This window comes from Schistocerca nitens, chromosome 1 (genome assembly GCF_023898315.1).
Source record: "Schistocerca nitens isolate TAMUIC-IGC-003100 chromosome 1, iqSchNite1.1, whole genome shotgun sequence".
Classification (NCBI taxonomy): domain Eukaryota; kingdom Metazoa; phylum Arthropoda; class Insecta; order Orthoptera; family Acrididae; genus Schistocerca; species Schistocerca nitens.
Genome location: NC_064614.1, coordinates 879,408,050 through 879,432,242, shown reverse-complemented (window position 1 = coordinate 879,432,242; position 24,193 = coordinate 879,408,050). Strand labels below are relative to the sequence as shown.

At 40.8% G+C, this 24,193-nt stretch overlaps 1 protein-coding gene across 4 annotated transcripts in view; it reads left to right on the top strand.

The window, feature by feature from the left end:
* Positions 1-24,193, top strand: part of LOC126263733 (uncharacterized) — a 191,105-nt gene that overhangs the window by 53,729 nt on the left and 113,183 nt on the right. The window contains exon 2 of one of the 4 annotated variants that reach the window (XM_049960929.1): positions 22,430-22,684. The exons of 2 other annotated variants lie outside the window; for them this stretch is intronic. In XM_049960929.1, coding sequence (XP_049816886.1) covers positions 22,430-22,684 — 255 coding nt within the window. Of the gene's footprint in view, positions 1-22,292; positions 22,685-24,193 lie in introns of those variants that run through there. One more of the 4 variants, XM_049960938.1, reaches the window with a different exon arrangement.

The window sequence follows — 24,193 nt, the reverse complement described above, 5'->3', positions numbered from 1 at the left end:
TCATTTCATAAAATTTACCACTTAACAAGACGTAGGTCACCGTCAAAATAACTCGAACTAGTCCATTAATAACTTTTTATTGCATCTTCCACTGCGACTTATTTTAACAAAGAGACCACAGCCAAACTGGCCATAATTTTCACGAAGTTTCTCATATCATATTCGCAGCGAACAGCTATTGGCTTTAAGTAACTTGGTTGGATATTTCGATAGCCTCTCGGCCGGAAAATCTATAGCATTAACATTAGCTCGCAGTGCAACGCCTTCTTTGCAGATTTTGAGCAATTCATACAGCATTTCTACATCTACATGTATATGGTTACTGTGGAAATCACACTTAAGTGCCTGGCAGAGGGTTCATAGAACCACCTTTACACTAGTTCTCTATATTCCGCTCTCGAACAACGCGCGAAAAAACGACACGTATTTATCCGTGCGAGCTCTGGTTTCTCTTACTTTATTATGATGATCGTTTCTCCCTGTGTAGATCAGCGTCATCTAGATACTTTCACTTCCACAGAGATAAATTTCTTGAGAAGTTCCCGCTATGTTTAAATTATTTCCACTCCAAATCCTGTATCATGTCCGTGACACTCCCTCCCCAGTATCTCTATAATACAAAACGTGCTGCCATTCTTTATACTTTCTCAGTTTACTCCGTTAATCCTATCTAGGAAGAACCCCACAACGCGCTGCAGTACTCGAAAACAGTACGGACAAGCGTAGTGTAGGCAGTCTATAGCAAATCAGTTGCATCTTTCAAAGTGTTCTGCCAATAAAAAGCAGTCTTTGGTTCCTCTTGACCGCACGTTTCTTATGTTCTTTTCAATTTAAGTTGTTCGTAATTGTAAGTCCTAGACATTTAGTTGAATTTACAGCCTTTAGATTTGATTTATTTATCGTGTAGCCGAAGGTTAACGGATTCCTTTTAGCACTCATGCAGATGACTTCACAGTCTTCATTATATAGGATCAAATGCCAATTTCAGCGTCATGCAGATACCTTATATAAAACGTTTTACAATTGGTTTTGATCTTCTAATTACTTTATTGGACGAAAACGGCTGCGTCGTCTGCAAACAACCGAAGACGGGTGCTCAGATTGTCTGCTACATCGTTTATATAGATAGTGAACAGCAGAGGGCGTATCACAGTACATTGCAACCGCGAGGAATCACTTCTGTTTTACTCGTTGACTTTCCGACAATTACTACGAACTGTGACCTCTCTGACAGGATATCACGAATCCAGTCCCATAACTGGGGCAATATTCCGTAAGCACTGAATTTGATAACAAGTCCTGTCGATAGCACTCATGTGTCAATAGACCATTCTCTTCGAGGTAATTCATAATGTTCGAACGCAGTGTAAGCCCCGAAATCCTGCTTCATATCGACGTTAATTATATGGGCTAGTAATTCAGTGGATTATTTTTACTGCCTTTCCTGAATATTGGTGTGACCTATGTAACTTTCCAGTCTTCGGGTAAGAATCTATCGTCGAGCGAGCAGTTGTACATGATTGTTAAGTACAGAGCTATTACATCAACGTACTGTTGAAAGGATCCTAACTGGTATACAATCTGGACCGGAAGACCGGCTTTTATTAAGTGATTAAGACACTACACTAGTCTGAGGATATCTACTTCTAAATGACTCATGTTGGCAGCTGTTTTTGATTCTTATTCTGGAATATTTACTTAGGCTTCTTTGGTAAAGGGATTTCGGAAACCTGTGATTAGCAACTCTGCAAGAGCAGCGCTGTCATTGGTAGTATTTCCATTGCTGTCGCGAAGAGAACGCATTGCTTGCATCTTGCCGCTAACTTAGTTTACATACGACCAGAGTCTCTTTAGATTTTCTGTCAGGTTTCGAAACAACGTTTCGTGGTGAATACCATTATAAGCATCTCGCATTGAAGTCCGCGCTAAACTTCGAACTTCTGTAAAGACCGCCAGCTTTGGGTATCTCGAGTTCTGTGTTCTGACCTGTTTTGTGTATCATTGGTGTCAGCTCCGTTTTTTGTTAATTTATTTGGTATAAATCTCTCAATTGCTGTCGACACTTTTACTCTAATTTCCAGCCACATCTGGTTTACATTTGCGTTGTTAATTTCGAAGGAGCGGTGATTGCCTTTCAGGACGCTCAAGGGAATGGCTATCTGGATATTTTTAATACAAACGTTTTTCTTTTATTTTTGCTGAGTTTGGTAGTTACGGTATTCAGTTTCGCTTCTACAGCCCTTTCACTAACCCCTGTATCCGATATGATGCTCGTTATTAGCTCAGAATTATTTCTGCTAAGAGGACAAGTGTGTTTTCACAACCGTTTTCTATTCGAGTGGGTTCATCAACTACTTACTCGAAATAATTTATGTTGTTGTTGTTGTGGTCTTCAGTCCTGAGACTGGTTTGATGCAGCTCTCCATGCTACTCTACCCTGTGCAAGCTTCTTCATCTCCCAGTACCTACTGCAGACTTTTTTTTTTTTTCCTTTCCTGTGCTAACCTCTTCATCTCAGAGTAGCACTTGCAACCTACGTCCTCAATTGTTTTGTAAGTAGGCTGTTTAGGTTTTTTTTGGTAACGCCACCTCTGTATGAAAATCACTGGCTGTGCTGTGTGCAGTCTGTGGCTGCTTTGCATTGTTGTAATACTCGCCATTGTAGTGTTAGGCAGCTGGCTGGGAACAGCGCGTAGCGTTGCGCAGTTGGAGGTGAGCCGCCAGCAGTGGTGGATGTGGGGAGAGAGATGGCGGAGTTTTGTAATTTGTCATTAACTGCTATATATATTATGACTATTAAGGTAAATACATTGTTTGTTCTCTATTAAAATCTTTCATTTGCTAACTATGCCTATCAGTAGTTCGTGCCTTCCGTAGTTTGAATCTTTTATTTAGCTGGCTGTAGTGGCGCTCGCTGTACTGCAGTAGTTCGAGTAACCAAGATTTTTGTGAGGTAAGTGATTTGTGAAAGGTATAGTTTAATGTTACTCAGGGCCATTCTTTGTAGCGATTATTGAAAGTCAGATTGCGTTGCGCTAAAAAAAATATTGTTTCCAGTCTTGTGAAATATTTTGAAGACATGTTGCATAAGAATCAGTATCTTTCAAACCCATACAGCCCCTCAGAACTCATCCGCATTTGCTTAATCAAATTACATGAACATTTACGACATATTATTTTAGCAGGACGTTGCAAAGACGACATTGAAGCTTTTCAGGGTCTGTTACAAGAATTGGAAATTGACACTGACAATCGCGGAACGCGGAAACAGGAACATAACAATTACAGGTCACATCCGTCACAATTCCGCGATGAAAGAAATATTAACTGGACACGTCAAGGCTATTCTTGCAACGTAAATCGTGATCAAAACAGACACCACCCGTATGACAACCACTCGCAGAGTAATAGTTACAGAGAAAGTTCGCATTTCCGTAGTAATGAATATGACAGAGACAATCATAGAAACAGACAATATGGGAACCAAAACAATTATTATCAAGGGAGACAGAATACTTTCAGACGCAACAGTTCAGCGCGCAGTTACGATTCAGGGAGAAACTCTCCACCACATGACCGACAAGAAAGAAACTACGTAAACTACCGACATAACGACAGACCTGAATTTCATCAGAACTGGCGGGATTATAACAGAGCTGGGCCCTCTCGGCAAGGCGAATTTGTAGAAGTTCGGTCTCCTAATCCCAATAACGACGCGCCCCAACAAAGAAACAGACAATGACCTGCACCGCAGGCAGACACCTGCGCCGGCTCGGCTCCGAGATAAATAACATAGACGCTAACCTTGAAAAAAATTCCAGCATTCTTTAACGACGTATACCGCATGATAATTGCATTGTTCAAACTCTGAGTACTATGAAGAGTAAAGGATTGCACCACACTTCACATGTAAAACCGTTTATTGAAAAATAATCTGCTTTTAAACTTTGTCTTTGCCATAAAACTTTTCGCTTCACATTTCTAGTATGTTTTGTCAGACTTAAGAAACTGTTAACATGCAACAATGTTTGAAGTGAAACATCCAGTCTAGAACCTAGGGAACATTTTTAAACAGAAATTACGAATGTATTGTTATAGTGAACAGACGACACAGTGTTGTATTTGTACATTCTTGCTTGTTAGCTGCACGATTACGTAACGACTATCAGGCTTACATACTTAGGACACATACTAGTACTGCTAATGAGATTTTAATGCAACATTTTGGTTTACTTGAAAATACATTCTGGAGTTTGTGTGACAGCTACACGACTATATCACGACGCTACTAATGTGTGACACAATTTACAATGTTGCTTTTGCAGTGTATCTGTTTTATATCTGCACAATTTTTCTGAATTCTTCTGGAAAGTAAAACATGTTATAGTATTTAACTTTTGTGGTATAGCTACAATGAGACAGCCTTTTCCGTGGCACAACAATATGTCACAGCACAGTACTTTCTTCATCACAACAATAAGCGTAATAACTAAGATATCTATACGCAAAGCATTTCACTTTTGTTTATCATGAGGTAAGTACATTGACTACTGCAGAACTTAGCTTTCGGAGGACGATAACTACGAGACTTCCACAGAGATTATCTTACAACATGACACACAGTTTAGCGCTACAGTACACGTATTTGAGTGATTAATTTTGTACTTAAAACATTTATTTTTTTTAAGATATTTGAAGTGCTATGATACAAGGGTTTTCCGTGATACATTTCATTCCATTGCTGTAATCTGTAACATCTGAGGGTATAATTACATTAATCCTCAGGGGGGTACACGCCTACTTTGTGTACCATGTGTTTGGCAAGCACAAGGAACCCTAGCTATTATGGCATTTGCTTATACAACTTTACACATCGGTACCATATTTCTCTAACACATAAATTACACAGCTATCTGATTATTTAACAAAGAAACAAACATTTTTTTACTACCTAAGTGACAGATGTTTACGTAATTAGACCGTTGGATAACTTCACACTTACGAAATTGTATTTTGTCTGTACTTAGTGAACTGTACATATTTTTTCGGACCCATTGTGATATTATGAGAGCTTTGAATGATATATTTGGTATGAGATCATGATTTTTAAGGTACGTTTGAGGTAGATGACACTATTGAAATGAGCAGAGAATATTTTTTAGGGTTTGAAATTATTGCAGAAAGCTACGACGTTTTTGAGATTTGACTGAGGTGTTATGATGTTATTTTTACGACGACGATGTGTATTATGCTGTTGAGGTATGTTTATGATCAATATTCCTATATAAGGAATGTGATTACGTGTTTATATGTATATGAATAATGAATAGAAGTTAGGGACTATGGTTTGTGAAAAAGGTTGTTGGAAACCAAGAATCGTACTTTAAGAGTTATGAAATGTGTGTATATGCGTGAATGTATCACAATGCTGGCGAAAATTTTTTGGACGCTGTTATACAGTATTTAGAGGATTTTGTTTCTACAGATTTGTAACCCAAATTCTTGACCTGTGAAATATATTTATATGAGACTGTCACTGTAGCGGAAACTGGTGTCATAAATATTTCGGTAAGAAAGTTCAGTGACCACCTGCACGTAATGCGTCGTGGGCACCCAGCTGAGCGGCCAGGTGTGTCAGACGCCTGGAGAAAAAGCCATTATTGCGAGCCCTTTTCAGCGGCACAGGTAGAAAAAAAAGGGAGGCCATTATCCTCGCTATTGAGGTTTCTTTGTAGGGAGCATCGCAAAAACGACACGGTCGAACTTGAAAACATATGTTGACACTGTGGAGCTCTTAATTTATGATATTTACAGAAATGCCTAATGAAATGACGAGAAATATTTTTACATCTGCACACCTGATTCTGACAAGCGTCTTTCTACGAGAGTTGAGAGAATTTCTACTAACTTATGAAATGTCACATGACTATTGAATGATATTTTTATGCTTTGGTTTGCGTAATTGCTTATTTCATTTGATATCTGGTTTCCAGCTGTCTTGCAGCATTGGTTTCATAAAATAAAATTAAATGCATTTGCTAATGTGAACACTTTCTGTCAACAGATCTATTAAATAATTACTTTATGATCCACATTCTTCGAAAAAGGAGCTCTTGGAACGGAAAGAACAATAGGCAGGGACTAGTAACAGAAACTGCATACATAATTTTCTTTTCAACTACTTGGTAATTTTTTTTTGGTAGAGTAAGTTATCGTGATGCATCACTATAGTGTTAAGATGTGACATAGGTATTAGACATGGCCATTTTTAGTGTAATATTCTTTCTGCTTGAGCTATGTCATGTTTAGAGATAAGTTTTTTTTTGCTGCTGCTGTTTGCCATGCATAGTGCTACTAAATTTCACTTTGTATTATTCTTTTAAGCCAGTTTTACTACTGATTTATTTTTCTTGTTGCTGCACATTGGCTCATATTAGTTGTAATGTTGAATTGCTTGGTAATTTAGATTTACTGTAGGTTGCTTTGCAAATTTCCATTTTTTTGTCATTGCTGTTTGTGTTAATTGTTTTGTGCTGCTGCATTGCCTCGTCCCTTAGTTTAGAATCTGAGCTCAGTAGATTTAAGTTAGCTTAAGAGGGGGTAGACTATATAAGAAACTAACTATGATGAATTGGAAGCAATGCATTGACAAGGTATATAATGAGTATTGTACAATGAGAAATAATTATTTTGAAAGAAATATGAATAGAATACAGGAAGGAGGTTTAGATAGGACTTTTTGGCAATGATGATGAATGAAGGGAGATCTCCAAGAAGTAAAGAAAGTTTTGTTTGCAAAACAAACCCTGTCCTTTCCTTGTATTATTCCGCTATGTGTTTGTGTACCCTTGTGTATTTGTTTTCTTCCTGTCTCTGTGTAGTTTCATAGAATTTTTTCTTCTTCTAATACTAAGCTACATTCACTATGATGAGGAATACTGTTATCCTCAAATATAATTGGCATTAATAATATGTTATTTTCTTTGTAAAGATGTTTAGACATTATTTATTCTGTTCTGTTTTAATGCTCATGTGTAAAGTTGATGTTTCAAAATTTATTCTGATCTTTTATGTATCTACTTATGTCATAATTCCTGTAACACTGTTGTATATGTTATTTTGATTCTTTTGTAAAGCCTGTACTACAAATGTTATCTGTATTGTTATGCTCTTTAATGATGTATTTTCTACCTTTGTAATTGTATTCTTATGTTATAAAATTGTAATTGACACCAGTTCATCAAATTAAGTAACTTGTAAGTTACATTTCACTGCACACGTTTCTGTTGGTCATAGTATATGGACAATATGTGAGAAGTAGGGACTGTTAGTGTTTGTGCATGTGTTAATAATTCAGCAAGGGACTGGGTAACAGCATTGCTGGTTCTAAGGACATTTCAAACAAATTTTTTTGTGAGTGGACAAGTGGCGGTTTATGGACTTGATATATTCTCCGCAAGACTCTTCGACGGTGATTGTGCACCTGCACAGTCACAACAGATGGCTGCTGGCCATCTCTACAAGGACTACAGTGGGTCTGCATCTTTGATGACCCACCAGTACAACAATCTCTACCAGGAATACACTGGGTCTGCACCTCTGGTGGCCCACCAATACCGTAATCTCTACCAGGACTACATTGGGTCTGCTCTGTGATGACCTACCTACCAATATTCTTCAAAACGTCGAACGACTCTGCTGTGGGTTTGCTCTGTTGTGGCCCATTACCTGTCAGCATGTCAAGAGTCAGCACTGTCTTTCCGTTGGAAGGACAACGCTACTTCTTCAAGACTGCATGGAAATCCACTACTTCCGTGTGCATTTTCTTTTACTGCTCAGACTTTGAGAAAAACACTGATATTTTACTGTGATGAACGGTTAGGACTGTCTTTATGGACTGTGAGAAAGTTTAACTTTTGACCAACATTGTATCAATAAGTGTGTGCATTTGATTTCTTTGTTATTGTAATTATGAAAAAATTTTTCAAATCTGTATTGGCCACTGCCCAAACCAATTTGTAAAATTTTTTTGTGGGGAGCATGGGGGCTATGTAAGTAGGCTGTTTAGGTTTTTTTTGGTAACGCCACCTCTGTATGAAAATCACTGGCTGTGCTGTGTGCAGTCTGTGGCTGCTTTGCATTGTTGTAATACTCGCCATTGTAGTGTTAGGCAGCTGGCTGGGAACAGCGCGTAGCGTTGCGCAGTTGGAGGTGAGCCGCCAGCAGTGGTGGATGTGGGGAGAGAGATGGCGGAGTTTTGTAATTTGTCATTAACTGCTATATATATTATGACTATTAAGGTAAATACATTGTTTGTTCTCTATTAAAATCTTTCATTTGCTAACTATGCCTATCAGTAGTTAGTGCCTTCCGTAGTTTGAATCTTTAATTTAGCTGGCAGTAGTGGCGCTCGCTGTACTGCAGTAGTTCGAGTAACTAAGATTTTTGTGAGGTAAGTGATTTGTGAAAGGTATAGTTTAATGTTACTCAGGGCCATTCTTTGTAGCGATTACTGAAAGTCAGATTGCGTTGCGCTAAAAAAAATATTGTGTGTCACTTAAAGCACAGTCATTTGTATAATTGTTCAAAAGGGGACGTTACAGTTTGCTTTACGTATTCCAATCTCTGTCTTCCTCTACAGTTTTTGCCTTCTACAGCTCCCTCTAGTACCATGGAAGTCATTCCCTCATGTCTTAGTAGATGTCCTATCATCCTGACCCTTCTCCTTATCAGTGTTTTCCACTTATTCCTTTCCTCTCCGATTCTGCGTAGAACCTCCTCATTTCTTACTTTATAAGTCCACCTAATTTTCAACATTCGTCTATAGCACCACATCTCAAATGCTTCGATTCTCTTCTGTTCCGGTTTTCCCACAGTCCATGTTTCACTACCATACAATGCTGTACTCCAGACGTACATCCTCAGAAATTTCTTCCTCAAATTAAGGCCGGTATTTGATATTAGTAGACTTCTCTTGGCCAGAAATGCCTCTTTTGCCATAGCGAGTCTGCTTTTGATGTCCTCCTTGCTCCGTCCGTCATTGGTTATTTTACTGCCTAGGTAGCAGAATTCCTTAACTTCATTGACTTCGTGACCATCAATCCTGATGTTAAGTTTCTCGCTGTTCTCATTTCTACTACTTCTCATTACCTTCTACTTTCTCCCATTTACTCTCAAACCATACTGTGTAGTCATTAGACTGTTCATTCCGTCCAGCAGATCATTTAATTCTTCTTCACTTTCACTCAGGATAGCAATGTCATCAGCGAATCTTATCATTGATATCCTTTCACCTTGTATTTTAATTCCACTCCTGAACCTTTCTTTTATTTCCATCATTGCTTCCACGATGTACAGATTGAAGAGTAGGGGCGAAAGGCTACAGCCTTGTCTTACACCCTTCTTAATACGAGCACTTCGTTCTTGATCGTCCACTCTTATTATTCACTCTTGGTTGTTGTACATATTGTATATGACCCGTCTCTCCCTATAGCTTACCCCTACTTTTTTCAGAATCTCGAACAGCTTGCACCATTTTATATTGTCGAACGCTTTTTCCAGGTCGACAAATCCTATGAAAGTGCCTTGATTTTTCTTTAGCCTTGCTTCCATTATTAGCCGTAACGTCAGAATTGCCTCTCTCGTCCCTTTACGTTTCCTAAAGCCAAACTGATCGTCACCTAGCGCATTCTCAATTTTCTTTTCCATTCTTCTGTATATTATTCTTGTAAGCAGCTTCGATGCATGAGCTGTTAAGCTGATTGTGCGATAATTTTCGCACTTGTCAGCTCTTGCGGTCTTCGGAATTGTGTGGATGATGCTTTTCCGAAAGTCAGATGGTATGTCACCAGACTCATATTCTACACACCAACGTGAATAGTCGTTTTGTTGCCACTTCCCCCAATGATTTTAGAAATTCTGATGGAATGTTATCTATCCCTTCTGCCTTATTTGTCCGTAAGTCCTCCAAAGCTTTTTTAAATTCCGATTCTAATACTGGATCCCCTATCTCTTCCAAATCGACTCCTGTTTCTTCTTCTATCACATCAGACAATTCTTCACCCTCATAGAGGCTTTCAATGTATTCTTTCCACCTATCTGCTCTCTCCTCTGCATTTAGCAGTGGAATTCCCGTTGCACTCTTAATGTTACCACCGTTGCTTTTAATGTCACCAAAGGTTGTTTTGACTTTCCTGTATGCTGAGTCTGTCCTTCCGACAATCATATCTTTTCGATATCTTCACATTTTTCCTGCAGCCATTTCGTCTTAGCTTCCCTGCACTTCCTATTTATTTCATTCCTCAGCGACTTGTATTTCTGTATTCCTTAATTTCCCGGAACATGTTTGTACTTCCTCCTTTCATCAATCAACTGAAGTATTTCTTCTGTTACCCATGGTTTCTTCGCAGCTACCTTCTTTGTACCTATGTTTTCCTTCCCAACTTCTGTGATGGCCCTTTTTAGAGATGTCCATTCCTCTTCAACTGTACTGCCTACTGTGCTATTCCTTATTGCTGTATCTATAGCGTTAGAGAACTTCAAACGTATCTCGTCATTCCTTAGTATCGCCGTATCCCACTCCTTTGCATGTTGATTCTTCCTGACTAATGTCTTGAACTTCAGCCTACTCTTCATCACTACTATATTGTGATCTGAGTCCATATCTGCTCCTGGGTACGTCTTAAAATCCAGTATCTGATTTCGGAATCTCTGTCTGACCATGATGTAATCTAACTGAAATCTTTCCGTATCTCCCGGCCTTTTCCAAGTATACCTCCTCCTCTTGTGATTCTTGAACAGGGTATTCGCTATTACTAGCTGAAACTTGTTACAGAACTCAATTAGTCTTTCTCCTCTTTCATTCCTTGTCCCAAGCCCATATTGTCCTGTAACCTTTTCTTCTACTCCTTCCCCTACAACTGCATTCCAGTCGCCCATGACTATTAGATTTTCGTCCCCCTTTACATACTGCATTACCCTTTCAATATCCTCATACACTTTCTCTATCTGTTCATCTTCAGCTTGCGACGTCGGCATGTATACCTGAACTATCGTTGTCGGCGTTGGTCTGCTGTCGATTGTGATTAGAACAACCCGGTCACTGAACTGTTCACAGTAACACACCCTCTGCCCTACCTTCCTATTCATAACGAATCCTACACCTGTTATACCATTTTCTACTGCTGTTGATATTACCCGATACTCATCTGACCAGAAATCCTTGTCTTCCCACACTTCACTTCACTGACCCCTACTATATCTAGATTGAGCCTTTGCATTTCCATTTTCAGATTTTCTAGTTTCCCTACCATGTTCAAGCTTCTAACATTCCACGCCCCGACTCGTAGAACGTTATCCTTTCGTTGATTATTCGATCTTTTTCTCATGGTAACCTCCCCCTTTGCAGTCCCCTCCCGGAGATCCGAATGGGGGACTATACCGGAATCTTTTGCCAATGGAGAGATCATCATGACACTTCTTCAATTACAGGCCACATGTCCTGTGGATACACATTACGTGTCTTTAATGCAGTGGTTTCCATTGCCTTCCGCATCCTCATGTCGTTGATCATTGCTGATTCTTCCGCCTTTAGGAACAATTTCCCACCCCTAGGACAAGAGAGTGCCCTGAAACTCTATCTGCTCCTCCGCCCTCTTTGACAAGGCCGTTGGCAGACTGAGGCTGACTTCTTATGCCGGAAGTGTTCGGCCGCCAATGCTGATTATTTATCAAAATTTAGGCAGTGGCGGGGATCGAACGCGGGTCCGAAGATGTTTTGATTATGAATCAAAGACGCTACCCCTAGACCACGGGTCCTGCAGCCTACATCGTTCTAAACCTGCTTAGTGTATTCATCTCTTGGTCTCCCTCTACGATTTTTACCCTCCACCCTGCCCTCCAGTACTAAATTGCTGATCCCTTGATGCCTCAGAACATGTCCTACCAACCGATCCCTTCTTCCAGTTATGTTGTACCACAAACTCCTCTTCTCCCCAATTCTATTCAGGACCTCCTCATTAGTTATGTGATCCACCCATCTAATCTTCAGCATTCTTCTGTAGCACAAAATTTCGAATGCTTCTATTCTCTTCTTGTCTAAACTATTTATCGTCCATGTTTCACTTCCATACATGGATACACTCCATACAAATACTTTCAGAAACGACTTGCTGACAATTAAATCAATACTCGATGTTAACAAATTTCTCTTCTTCAGAAACGCTTTCCTTGCCATTGCCAGTCTACATTTTATATTGTCTCTACTTCGACCATCATCAGTCATTTCGCTCCCCAAATAGCAAAACTCCTTTACTGCTTTAAGTGTCTCATTTCCTAATCTAATTTCCTCAGCAAAAAAATGGTTCAAATGGCTCTGAGCACTATGGGACTCAACTGCTGTGGTCATAAGTCCCCTAGAACTTAGAACTACTTAAACCTAACTAACCTAAGGACAGCACAGAACACCCAGCCATCACGAGGCAGAGAAAATCCCTGACCCCGCCGGGAATCGAACCCGGGAACCCGGGCGTGGGAAGCGAGAACGCTACCGCACGACCACGAGATGCGGGCAATTTCCTCAGCATCACGCGCCTTAATTCGACTACATTCCATTATCCTCGTTTTGCTTTTGTTGATGTTCATCTTATACCCTCCTTTCAAGACACTGTCCATTCCGTTCAGCTGCTCTTCCAAGTCCTTTGCTGTCTCTGACAGAATTACAATGTCATCGGTGAACCTCAAAGTTTTTCTTTCTTCTCCATTGATTTTCATACCTATTCCGAATTTTTCTTTTGTTTCCTTTACTGCTTGCTCAATATAAAGATTGAATAACATCGGGGAGAGGCTACAACCCTGTCTCACTCCCTTCCCAACCACTGCTTCCCTTTCATGTCCCTCGACTCTTATAACTGCCATCTGGTTTCTGTACAAATTGTAAATAGCCTGTCGCTCCCTGTATTTTACCCCTACCACTTTCGGAATGTGAAAGAGAGTATTCCAGTGAAGATTGTCAAAAGCTTCCTCTAAGTCTACAAATGCTAGAAACGTAGGTTTTCTTTCCTTAATCTTTCTTCTAAGATAAGTCGTAGGGTCAGTATTGCCTCACGTGTTCCAAAATTTCTACAGAATCCATTCTGATCTTCCCCGAGGTCGGCCTCTACCAGTTTTTCCATTCGTCTGTAAAGAATTCGCGTTAGTATTTTGCAGTTGTGACTTATTAAACTGATAGTTCGGTAATTTTCACACCTATCAACACCTGCTTTCTTTAGGATTGGAATTATTATATTCTTCTTGAAGTCTGAGGGAATTTCGCCTGTCTCATACATCTTGCTCACCAGATTGTAGAGTTTTGTCAGGACTGGCTCTCCCTAGGCTGTAAGTAGTTCTAATGGAATGTTGTCTACTCCCGGAGCCTTGTTTCGACTTAAGTCTTTCAGTGCTCTGTCGAACTCTTCACGTAGTATCATATCTCCCATTTCATCTTCATCTACGTCCTCTTCCATTTTCATAATATTGTCCTCAAGAACATCGCCCCTGTATAGACCCTCTATATACTCCTTCATTCTTTCTGCTTTCCCTTCTTTGCTTAGAACTGGGTTTCCATCTGAGCTCTTGATATTCATGCAAGTGGTTCTCTTTTCTCCAAAGGACTCTTTAATTTTCCTGTAGGCAGTATCTATCTTACCCCTCGTGAGATGAGCCTCTACATCCTTACGTTTGTCCTCTAGCCATCCCTGCTTAGCCATTTTGCACTTCCTGTCGATCTCATTTTTGAGACGTTTGTATTCCTTTAGCCTGCTTCATTTACTGTATTTTTGTATTGTTTCCTTTCATCAATTAAATTCAGTATCTCTTGTGTTACCCAAGGATTTCTACTAGCCCTCGTCTTTTTACCTACTTGATCCTCTGCTGTCTTCACTATTTCATCCATCAAAGCTACCCATTCTTCTTCTACTGTATTTCTTTCCCCATTGCTGTCAATTGTTCCCTTATGCTCTCCCTGAAACTGTACAACCTCTGGTTCTTTCAGTTTATCCAGGTCCCATCTCCTTAAATTCCCACCTTTTTGCAGTTTCTTCAGTTTTAATCTACTGTTCATAGCCAATAGATTGTGGTCAGAGTCCACATCTTCCCCTGGAAATGTCTTACAATTTAAAACCTGGTTCCTAAATCTCTGTCTTACCATTATATAATCTATTTGAAACCTTCTAGTATCTCCAGGGTTCTTCCATGTATACAACCTTTTTTTCATGATTCTTGAACCACGTGTTAGCTATGATTAAGTTATGCTCTGTGCAAAATTCTACCAGGCGGCTTCCTCTTTCATTTCTTAGCCCCAATCTACATTCACCTGCTACGTTTCCTTCTCTTCCTTTTCCTACTGTCGAATTCCAGTCACCCGTGACTATTAAATTTTCGTCTCCCTTCACTACCTGCATAATTTCTTTTATCTAATCATACATTTCATCAATTTCTTCATCATCTGCAGAGCTAGTTGCCATATGAACCTGTAATACTGTAGTAGGCATGGGCTTCGTGTCTATCTTGGCTACAATAATGCGTTCACCATGCTGTTTGTAGTAGCTTACACGCACTCGTATTTTCCTATTCATTATTAAAGCTACTCCACCATTACCCCTATTTGATTTTGTATTTATAACCCTGTATTCACATGACCAGAAGTCTTGTTCCTCCTGCCACCGAACTTCACTAATTCCCACTATAGCTAAATTTAATCTATCCGTTTCCCTTTTTAAATTTTCTAACCTACCTGCCCGATTAAGGGATCTGACATTCCAAGCTTCGATCCGTAGAAAGCCAGTTTTCTTTCTCCTGATAACGACGTCCTCTTGAGCAGTTCCCGTCCGGAGATCCGAATGGGGGTCTATTTTACCTCGGGAATATTTTACCCAAGAGGACGCCATCATCATTTAATCATACAGTAAAGCTGCATGCCCTCGGGAAAAATTACGGCTGTAGTTTCCCCTTGCTTTCAGTCGTTCGCAGTACCACAACAGCAAGTCCATTTTGGTTAGTGTTACAAGGCCAGATCAGTCAATCATTCAGATTGTTGCCCCTGCAACTACTGAAAATGCTACTGCCCCTCTTCAGAAACCACACGTTTGTCTGGCCTCTCAACAGATACCCCTCCGTTGTGGTTGCACCTACGGTACGGCTATCTGTATCGTTGAGGCACGCAAGCCTCCCCACCAACCGCAAGGTCCATGATTCACGGGGAGGTATAATTTATATTGAGGATAAATTGAAGACACCACCAACTAAACGTATAATTGTATGAGTATGGTACGGGATTGAAATTAAACTCGTTTGCTTTGAACCATTCGGCAATTCTGTCATCTGAAGTGGTAGGTCAGTAAAAAGATCCAATTATTCCGGTTGTCGAGAATGACATCTAACCATACTAATTATAAGAAAGTGTACTTCATTTTCACTAGAAGATAAACTACTTTTAACAGCAACAAACAGGACACCGGCAGCTGTATTTAGCCTATCCTTTCCGAACACCGTTAGGTTCTTCGCAAAAATTTCGGCTGAACTTATCTCCTGCCTTAGCCATCTATCGGTGCCTATAACGATTTGAGCATCAGTGCTTTCTATCAGCGTTTGGAGCTCTGGTTCTTTCTCAACACGCCTACGACAATTTACATCTGTTATCGTGACGATTCTTCGTCTTTCCTGTGTTCCACATGCACCCTTTTACACAGTAGCCCTTTTTGTGTTTCCTCCAGACCCTCTAAACTAAAACACCATCCAGTCCATGACATATAGTCCTCGCTATCTGCAGACTACAATGGACTTCTGACCTATTCAGCGGAAACCGAATCCCCACCACCATATGGCGCATGCGATGAATTTACAGCTTACATGGTCACAGAACCGTATCAGCATCTCATTCAGTGCCTCCACTCATCTGTGTACCAGAGGTTCTCAATCGGGCCTGTCGAGGAGGCTGCAAACGGTGAGCTCTGCTTTTATCTCATAAGCACGACTGCCAGCCTTTACCACTTCAGATAGCCGCTCGAAACCAGAGAGAATATCTTTCAGTTGGTTGCACCATTTGAGCTGCGATCAGAAATCCTATCTGTGACTGCCGGGATCTTGCAGACTCAGAAGCTTCTTCTGACGCAGAACAATTGACTGCATTTGGTTGGGGGAATAGTCAGCCACAGACAGCACCTGGAAAACGTTCGTAAGATTACTCGGGGAGGCCTTACTTTCAGCCCTCCTGGACGTGTTTCGCAGCCTGCCACAACCAGAGACGCCCTCCCCCCCCCCCCCCCCCACTGGACCACGGTTGAGAGGTCCACCTCAGTGCGGGCAGTAATTGGGCTGGCCACTGGTGTGGATGAATCGGTGAACTCGCTATCGATTCTAGGACTTACAAAAGGTTTGAAATACTATGACCCACTGACGGATACCTAATAGCAGCAGAGGCCTACATTTCAAAATAAAACTGTTCTGAGTTCCAACACAGGCGCTATGCGCAGAGGTATTCGTATAACACATGGTCTAGTGATAGCGTCTTTGATTAGTTATCAATATGTCAGTGGTCCCAGGTTTGAACCTCGCCAGGGTATAAATATTTTAAAAAAATGAGTACCAATGGCGCTGACGACTTCCGGCATAAGAAGTGACGTTCATAGGAAGGCCGGCCGCAGTGGCCGAGTGGTTCTAGGCGCTTCAGTCTGGGACCGCGCGACCGCTACAGTCGCAGGTTCGAATCCTGCCTCGGTCATGCATATGTGTGATGTCTTTAGGTTAGTTAGGTTTAAATAGTTCTAAGTTCTAGGAGACTGATGACCTCAGATGTTAGGTCCCATAGTGCTCAGAGCCATTTGAACCATTTGTTAATGGACTTTGCAAAGAGACCGGACGTTGTTTCAGGGCACCCTCTATCCCTTGGGGTGGGAAACTGCCCTTAAAGGCGAAAAAATTAGCAATGATAAAAGGCATGCGGTTGCATTAAAGACAAATAATTTGTATCCACAGGAAATGTAGCTCGTAATTGAAAAAGAGTCATTAGAACTGTTGTGTTGGCAGAAGAGCCAACACCGTGTTACTAGAGGAGGCCGAAATGCACGCGTTTCAGCTCACGCAGGCTGGCGTGAGGAGGGAAGAACTATACTGACGTGAGGTCTGGAACATGACAAGGAATTAGAATTCAGAAAGCGGACATAATTAGTTTGATACTTAACTTTAATCCATTAATGATGAACGTCGCTCTTGACAGTACGTGATTCACAATATCAATATCAATAGTAACTGAATAAGGAGCCTTGCTAGGTCGTAGCAAATGACGTAGCTGAAGGCTATGCTAAACTATCGTCTCTGCAAATGAGAGCGTATGTAGTCAGTGAACCATCGCTAGCAAAGTCGGCTGTACAACTGGGACGAGTGCTAGGGAGTATCTCTACACTAGACCTGCCGTGTGGCGGCGCTCGGTCTACAATCACTGATAGTGGCGTCACACGGGTCCGACGTATACTAACGGACCGCGGCCGATTTAAAGGCTGCCACCTAGCAAGTGTGGTGTCTGACGGTTACACCACAAGAACCGCATTATTACAGAAAGATTCCGGACTAGTCCGCCATTCAGGTCTCTGGGAAGGGACTGCCAAGAGAAGGTGCTCATGAGAAAAAGACTGAGTAACTAACGAAGTGTAGCTCTTTACGAGTGGGGAAGGGAATGTCAGAAGTATTAACGAGGTGGGGAAGATAGAAACTCTGAGGAGGAAATTCTAAGACTCAATCTACATATCGTGGGAGGTTAGTGAAGCGAAATGGAAAGAAGACAAGAAAATCTGAGCCAAAGAGTACAGGTTAATGTCAACAGCATCGGAGAATGGCATAACGGGAATCTGATTCGTTACGAGTAGGAAAGTAAGACACAGTGAGTTACCGTGAACAGTTCGGTTATATGATTGTTCTCTTCAGAATCGATAGCAAATCAACACCTACAACATGCCGACGTCGCAAGGCGAGGATGAAGAGACATAGAAAGTATATGAGGATATTCAACGGGTAATTCAGTACGAAAAGGGAGATGAAAATCTAATAGTGATTGGGGACTGGAACGTGGTTGAGGAAGAACATGAGCTTGGTAGTAGGAATGAGAGAGCAGAAAGACTAGTTGAGTTTTGCAACAATTTTCAGCTAGTATTGGCGAATACTCTGTTCAAGAACAACTAGAGGAGAAGCCATACTTAGAAGATTTCAGATTACATCATGGTCAGGCAGAGATTCCGAAATTGAATAGTGGATTGTAATGCTTACGCAGGAGATATTGACGCAGATAACAATTTAGTAATGATGAAGAGTAGACTGAAGTTCAAAAGACTAGTCAGGAAAAATCAGAGAGAAAGGAAGTGGAATATTGAAGTACTAAGGAATGAAGAAACGCACGTGAAGTTCTCAAAGGCTATAGATACTGAGATAATGAATAGCTCAGTGGGCAGTTCAGTTGGAAAGAAAATTGTAGGTACAAAGAAGGTAACTATGATGAAACAATGGATAACAGAAGATATTCTTCAGTTGACAGACGAAAGAAGGAAGTACAAAAATGTACAGAGAAATTCAGGTATACAGAAATTCAAGTCACTTGGGAACAAAATAAATAAGAAATGCATAGAAGCTAGGGCAAAATAACTGCATGAAAAATGTGAAGGAATCGAAAAATAAATGATTATCGGAAGAGCGGACTGAACATACAGAGAAGGCAAAACAAAATTTTGTGAAATTAAAAGCAAAGTCGGTGATATTAAGAGCTCAACGGTAATTCCGCAGTTAAACGCAGAAGAGAGAGAGGATAGGTGGACAGAGTACAATGAAGGCTTCTACGAGGAAGAAAACTTATCTGATGACATGACAGAAGAAGAATTGGTCGACGGGGAAAAATAGGGAATCCAATATTAGAATCAGAATTTAAAAGAAATTGGAATGATTTAAGATCAAACAGGACAGAAGGGATTTGTGAAATCATTGGGGGATATGGCAACAAAACTACTATTGACACTGGTGTGTGAGACTGGTGCCATACCATCAGACTTTCGAAAAAACGTCAGACACACTATTCCGAAGGGTGAAAGAGCCAACAGGTGCGAGAATTATCGCACAATCAACATAACAGCTCATGTATCCAAGCCAAAGATATTACACAGAAGAATGGAAAAGAAAACTGATGATCTGTTAGATGACCACCAGTTTGGCTTTAGGAAAGTTAAAGGCACCAGAGAGGCAGTTGCGACATGCGGCTGATAATGAAAGCAAGATTAAACAAAAATCAGATCACATTCACTGGATTTGTCGACCTGGGAAAACCGTTCGTAAACGTAAAATGGTGCATGTTGTTCACAGTTATGAGGATAATATTGGTAAACTGTAGCGAAAGAGAGGTAATGTACAATATGTACAACAACCAAGAGGGAATAATAAGAATGGAAGCGAAAGATCGAAGTGCTCGGATTAAAAAGGGTGTAGAGAAGGGGTGCAGTCTTTCGTCCCTACTGTTCAGTCCGTACATCGAAGAAGTAATGACGAAAACAATCGAAGGTTCAAGAGCGGGACTAAAACACGGAGTGAAAGTATATGAATGATGCGGTTCGCTGACAACATTGCTACCCTCAGTGAAAGTGAAGAAGAATTATATGAGCTACTGAATGGAATGAACAATCTAATGAGTATAGAACATGGACTGAGAGTAAATCGAAGACATACGAGAGTGATGACAAGCTGCAGAAATGATTACAGTGAGAAACGTAACATCAGTAGTGGGGATCACGAAGTAAACGATATTAAGGAATTCTGCTACCTAGGCAGCAAAATAACTCATGCCGGGGGTAGCAAGGAGGATACAAAAAGCAGACCAGCACTTGCGGAAAGCGCATTCTAATATGAAACATAAGAAACTTCCTGTGTGCCGGACCGAGACTCGAACTCGGGACCTCTGTCTTTCGCAGGCAAGTGCTCTACCAACTGAGCTACCCAAGCACGCCTCACGACCCGTCCTCACAGCTTCACTTCAGCCAGTACCTTATCTCCTACCTTCCAAACTTCACAGAAACTTCCGGCACACAGTTTTAATCTGCCAGGAAGTTTCATATCAACGCACACTCCGCTGTAGAGTGAAAATCTCACTCTAGAAACATCACACAGGCTGTAGCTAAGCCATCTCTCCGTAATATCCTTTCTTCCAGGAGTGCTAGTTCTGCAAGGTTTGCAGAAGAGCTTCTATGAAGTTTGGAAGGTAGGAGACGGGGTACTGGCTGAAGTGAAGCTGCGAGGACGGGCCGTGAGTCGTGCTTGGGTAGCTCAGATGGTAGAGCTCTTGCCCGCGAAAGGCAAAGGTTCCGCGTTCGAGTCTCGGTCCGGCTCACAGTTTTAATCTGCCAGGAAGTTTCATAACAGCGCACACAGAGTGAAAATCTCATTCATAAAACATAAGTCTTAATTTGAGGAAGAAAGTTCTGAGAATGTTTCATGGTACTAGAGTGAGCTCTAGAGAGTAAAAATTGTAGAAAAAGACTGAGACTAGAGTATATCAAGCAAATAATTGAGGGGACATACGTTCGCCTAAGGAGACGAATTCGCGGGGCGCCGCATTAAACCAGTCAGAAGACTAACGATTGAAACGAGAGTGTGAGAGAGAGAGGCAGTACCAGCACAGAGAAAGAGAGAAGAGAGAGAGAGAGAGAGAGGGAGAAATATAATTTCTCGTTACATTTCTTGTAAGATTAGTGTCTTATTGGAGCTGCAACTCTCTTAGAGCTCTTTGCTGCTCTTTTCTAAGTAAACGATTTATGTGACAGACTGAGCAGCCGTCTTACGTTGTTTATATTTAGATGATGATGTCGTTTACAGACTAGTAAAGTCATCAGAAGATAAAAAAAATTCAAAACGATCTAGAAAAGATATCTGTATGGTACAAAAATTGGCAAAGTGTGAGGTCTCCACTAAAAGGAATCAGTTAAACTTCGATTACACGATAATTCAGTCAAATCTAAAAGCCGAAATTCAGCTAAATACGTAGGAATTAAATTACAAGCAACTTAAATTGGTAGGAACACATACAAAATGTTGTGTAGAAGGCTATCCAAAGACTGAGTCCGCGTTCTATTGGCAAGACACTTAGAAAATGTAACGAATCTACGGAAGGTGACTGCCTACAATACGCTTGTCGGTCCTCTTTTACAACACTACTGCGCGGTGTGGGATCCTCACCAGACAGGATTGACGGAGTACATCGCTAGAGTTCTAAGAAGGGTATCACGTTTTGTATTATGATATCGGATATATCATTAAAACAAAGGCGGTTTTCATTGCGACGGAACCTTCTCCCTGAAATTCAACCATCAATTTCCTCCTCCGAATGCGAAAATATTTTGTTAACACTGTCTTACATAGGGAGAAACGATCATCATAATAAAACAAGGGAAATCAGAGCTCGCACGGAAAGGTATAGGTGTTCGTTTTTTCCACACGCTGTACAAGATCGAAATAATAGAGAATTGTTGTGAAGGTGGTTCGATGAACACTCTGCCAGGCACTTAAATGTGATTTGCAGAGTATCCATGTAGATGTAGATGTAGATGTACGGTTTTCGAATACTATACTTTGTATGTTTATGATTACTTACCGCGATTGGGCAATTTCGATTTTAATTCATTTAAATGAGGTCATAGGCATAAAAAACATACATCAACAATCACTTGTTCCGCGAATAGTCTTTAAAAAAGCACACCATATATAGTCTACTAGTATTTTGTGCATGTCAGCAAATAAAAATCGAAATCGACCTTGTTAAGAAATGAAAAAGGAAGGCAATTTTTAGCTAATATATACAGCTTGGTGGAAAATGAACATGAATTTAAACAACTTACTGAGGTTGGTGCATTCACGAAGAAACTCTTTATCTTACTTGCACCAAAATGGAAGATTATGGCATTTTGTACTCTTTATCTCATTTTGTTGTGTGTCCTGTTTCATATCGTTTTGAACTGCTCATTACGCTTTGTAACAGAGGAGTTACGTGTAAATATTGTACAGAACAGTGCAGTGGTTCGTAATTAACCTGTTCTTTCGAATAAGTGATGGTACCAGTATTAGTAAGAATGCTGAGTCGCTGGCCTCGGCTGTAATAGCAGCAGATAAACGACAATCGCAGTTGCTCCGATTTTTCTTTTCCTCAACGAGTGTACTGCTAATTAGTGTGACCTTCAGCTTGGTGGGATATCTTTTGTTAGGAAACTTTACTCACTATATAAGGTAGTGTGCAACTCATCGCCTTTCACAGTTGGCTTCACAATATACGTACACGGAGACTGACTCGCTACAGCAATGAGCAGCAAATTGGTAATGGTTCTGTTTGGAGCCTGTCTGCTCGTGCTACATGCACCTTGCGCTGCTGCTCAAGAGACAGATATTCCCGGATTCTCTTTTGGGCCAGTGGGTGGTGACGATGGGGCTCAAGAGATAGGCATCCCCGCAACCTCTCCAGAGACAGTGGATGGCGACGATGGTGCTCCGGAGATGGGTATTCCAGACTTCGGAGGCGAGCTGCCTATTGGAATCGGGCCAGTCGTCGAAACGAGCAGCGAGAGCAGCAATTCTACAGAACAGCCGACAACCGAGACTGAGGCCGAGACGGGGGCCTCTACCACCGAAAAAGGTACGTCGACTCAGTTACAGCTGTATGTTGGATAGCACTGGCAAACAAGGCGGACGTAGGGCAAGAAGGCGCATACACCAATGGCTGAATTTTTACTGCCCATTCTGACAAATACTGACATCTTCCTTTTCTGTGGTGGTTAGCGGAGGAGGTTTGGCATTGATTTGCTTACACCGGTGGAAAATTTGTTATATGTGTATGCAAGTTAGGGGAATGATTGTGTAGAATGCTTGTTCATAGTGATGCTGGTTTCTTCTGTCGTGGATGAATACCTGAATGAAGCGACATAGATAAATGCTGAAACATATCCTGGTAGTATTGAATGGCAATGAATGGGGTGCCAAGTTAAATAGCTCCTGTCGACGGACGGATCAACATCAAGTGCATCTCATGATTTCATCCGATGAACCGAGAACGAGAGGCACTAGTCAAGACTCGGAAGACCCATAAGTAGGAATACCGGGGCTCTGCTACGTTTTCTCTACTAACCCTAAATCACCAAACAAAAAGTCTGGAATGGTTCCGCCAAGAAGTCCTCAATTTATTTCCGTCATTCTTGCACGCAACCTGTATACTTTGGCCAATTTGCAGATTCAAATGCGATTATCATGATTGTTTTTTAACTTCTGTGATATTTATGTTACTGAGCATAGGATTTCTTGTATGAAAGGATTACATGCCGATTAATTCAATATTTTCTAAAGCGCAGAAGAAGTAACAGCAAAAGCTAGAGTAGTCAAAGTTAGCATGGATCTGGGGATACACTGACTGGCCTCTACTTTCACTACTGTCTCTACCATTCCACTGATGGTTCTCACTTCAAAAACACAATGAAACTTTGACCACCCACAAATAAAAATAGTGATCTTAAGTTTTTTAACTGTTTTATTACGTCTTAAATAAGAACAAACCTGGTACGGTATATAAATCAAACAGTGTGATCCATTTTCAAAATTATAAATATAACGTATGCTATTAGGTATCACGTTCATAGCTTCAATTTTAGTTGAGTGTAATACCTTCGCTTTCATCCCTCTTAAACGTAAATCCTTATTTCAAAACATCCGTTGCAATTAGAGTTAAGTTTACCTGTTCTTCATTTATCGAGTCATTACTTGACACTTGTGGCAAAACAAACATCTTTGCTCGTTTCCGAAGATATTTGACATTACATGCTGTACCTGAATCACAGCCTGAACCACAATAAATTGTAATTTGAGCAATACATGACTGACATGTATTTTTCTTACATGTGGGCACATTAACAGTTGCAGATCAGCCTTCATCTGAATACTGATGGTCAATGTTCGTATTCTTTAGTCCCATACTGCTTTGCACAGAACATTCGTGATACCTTTTGTATACTACTTATTCTCAGACTGAAAATGGCTCTGAGCACTATGGGACTTAACATCTATGGTCATCAGTCCCCTAGAACTTAGAACTACTTAAACCTAACTAAGGACATTACACAACACCCAGTCATCAAGAGGCAGAGAAAATCCCTGA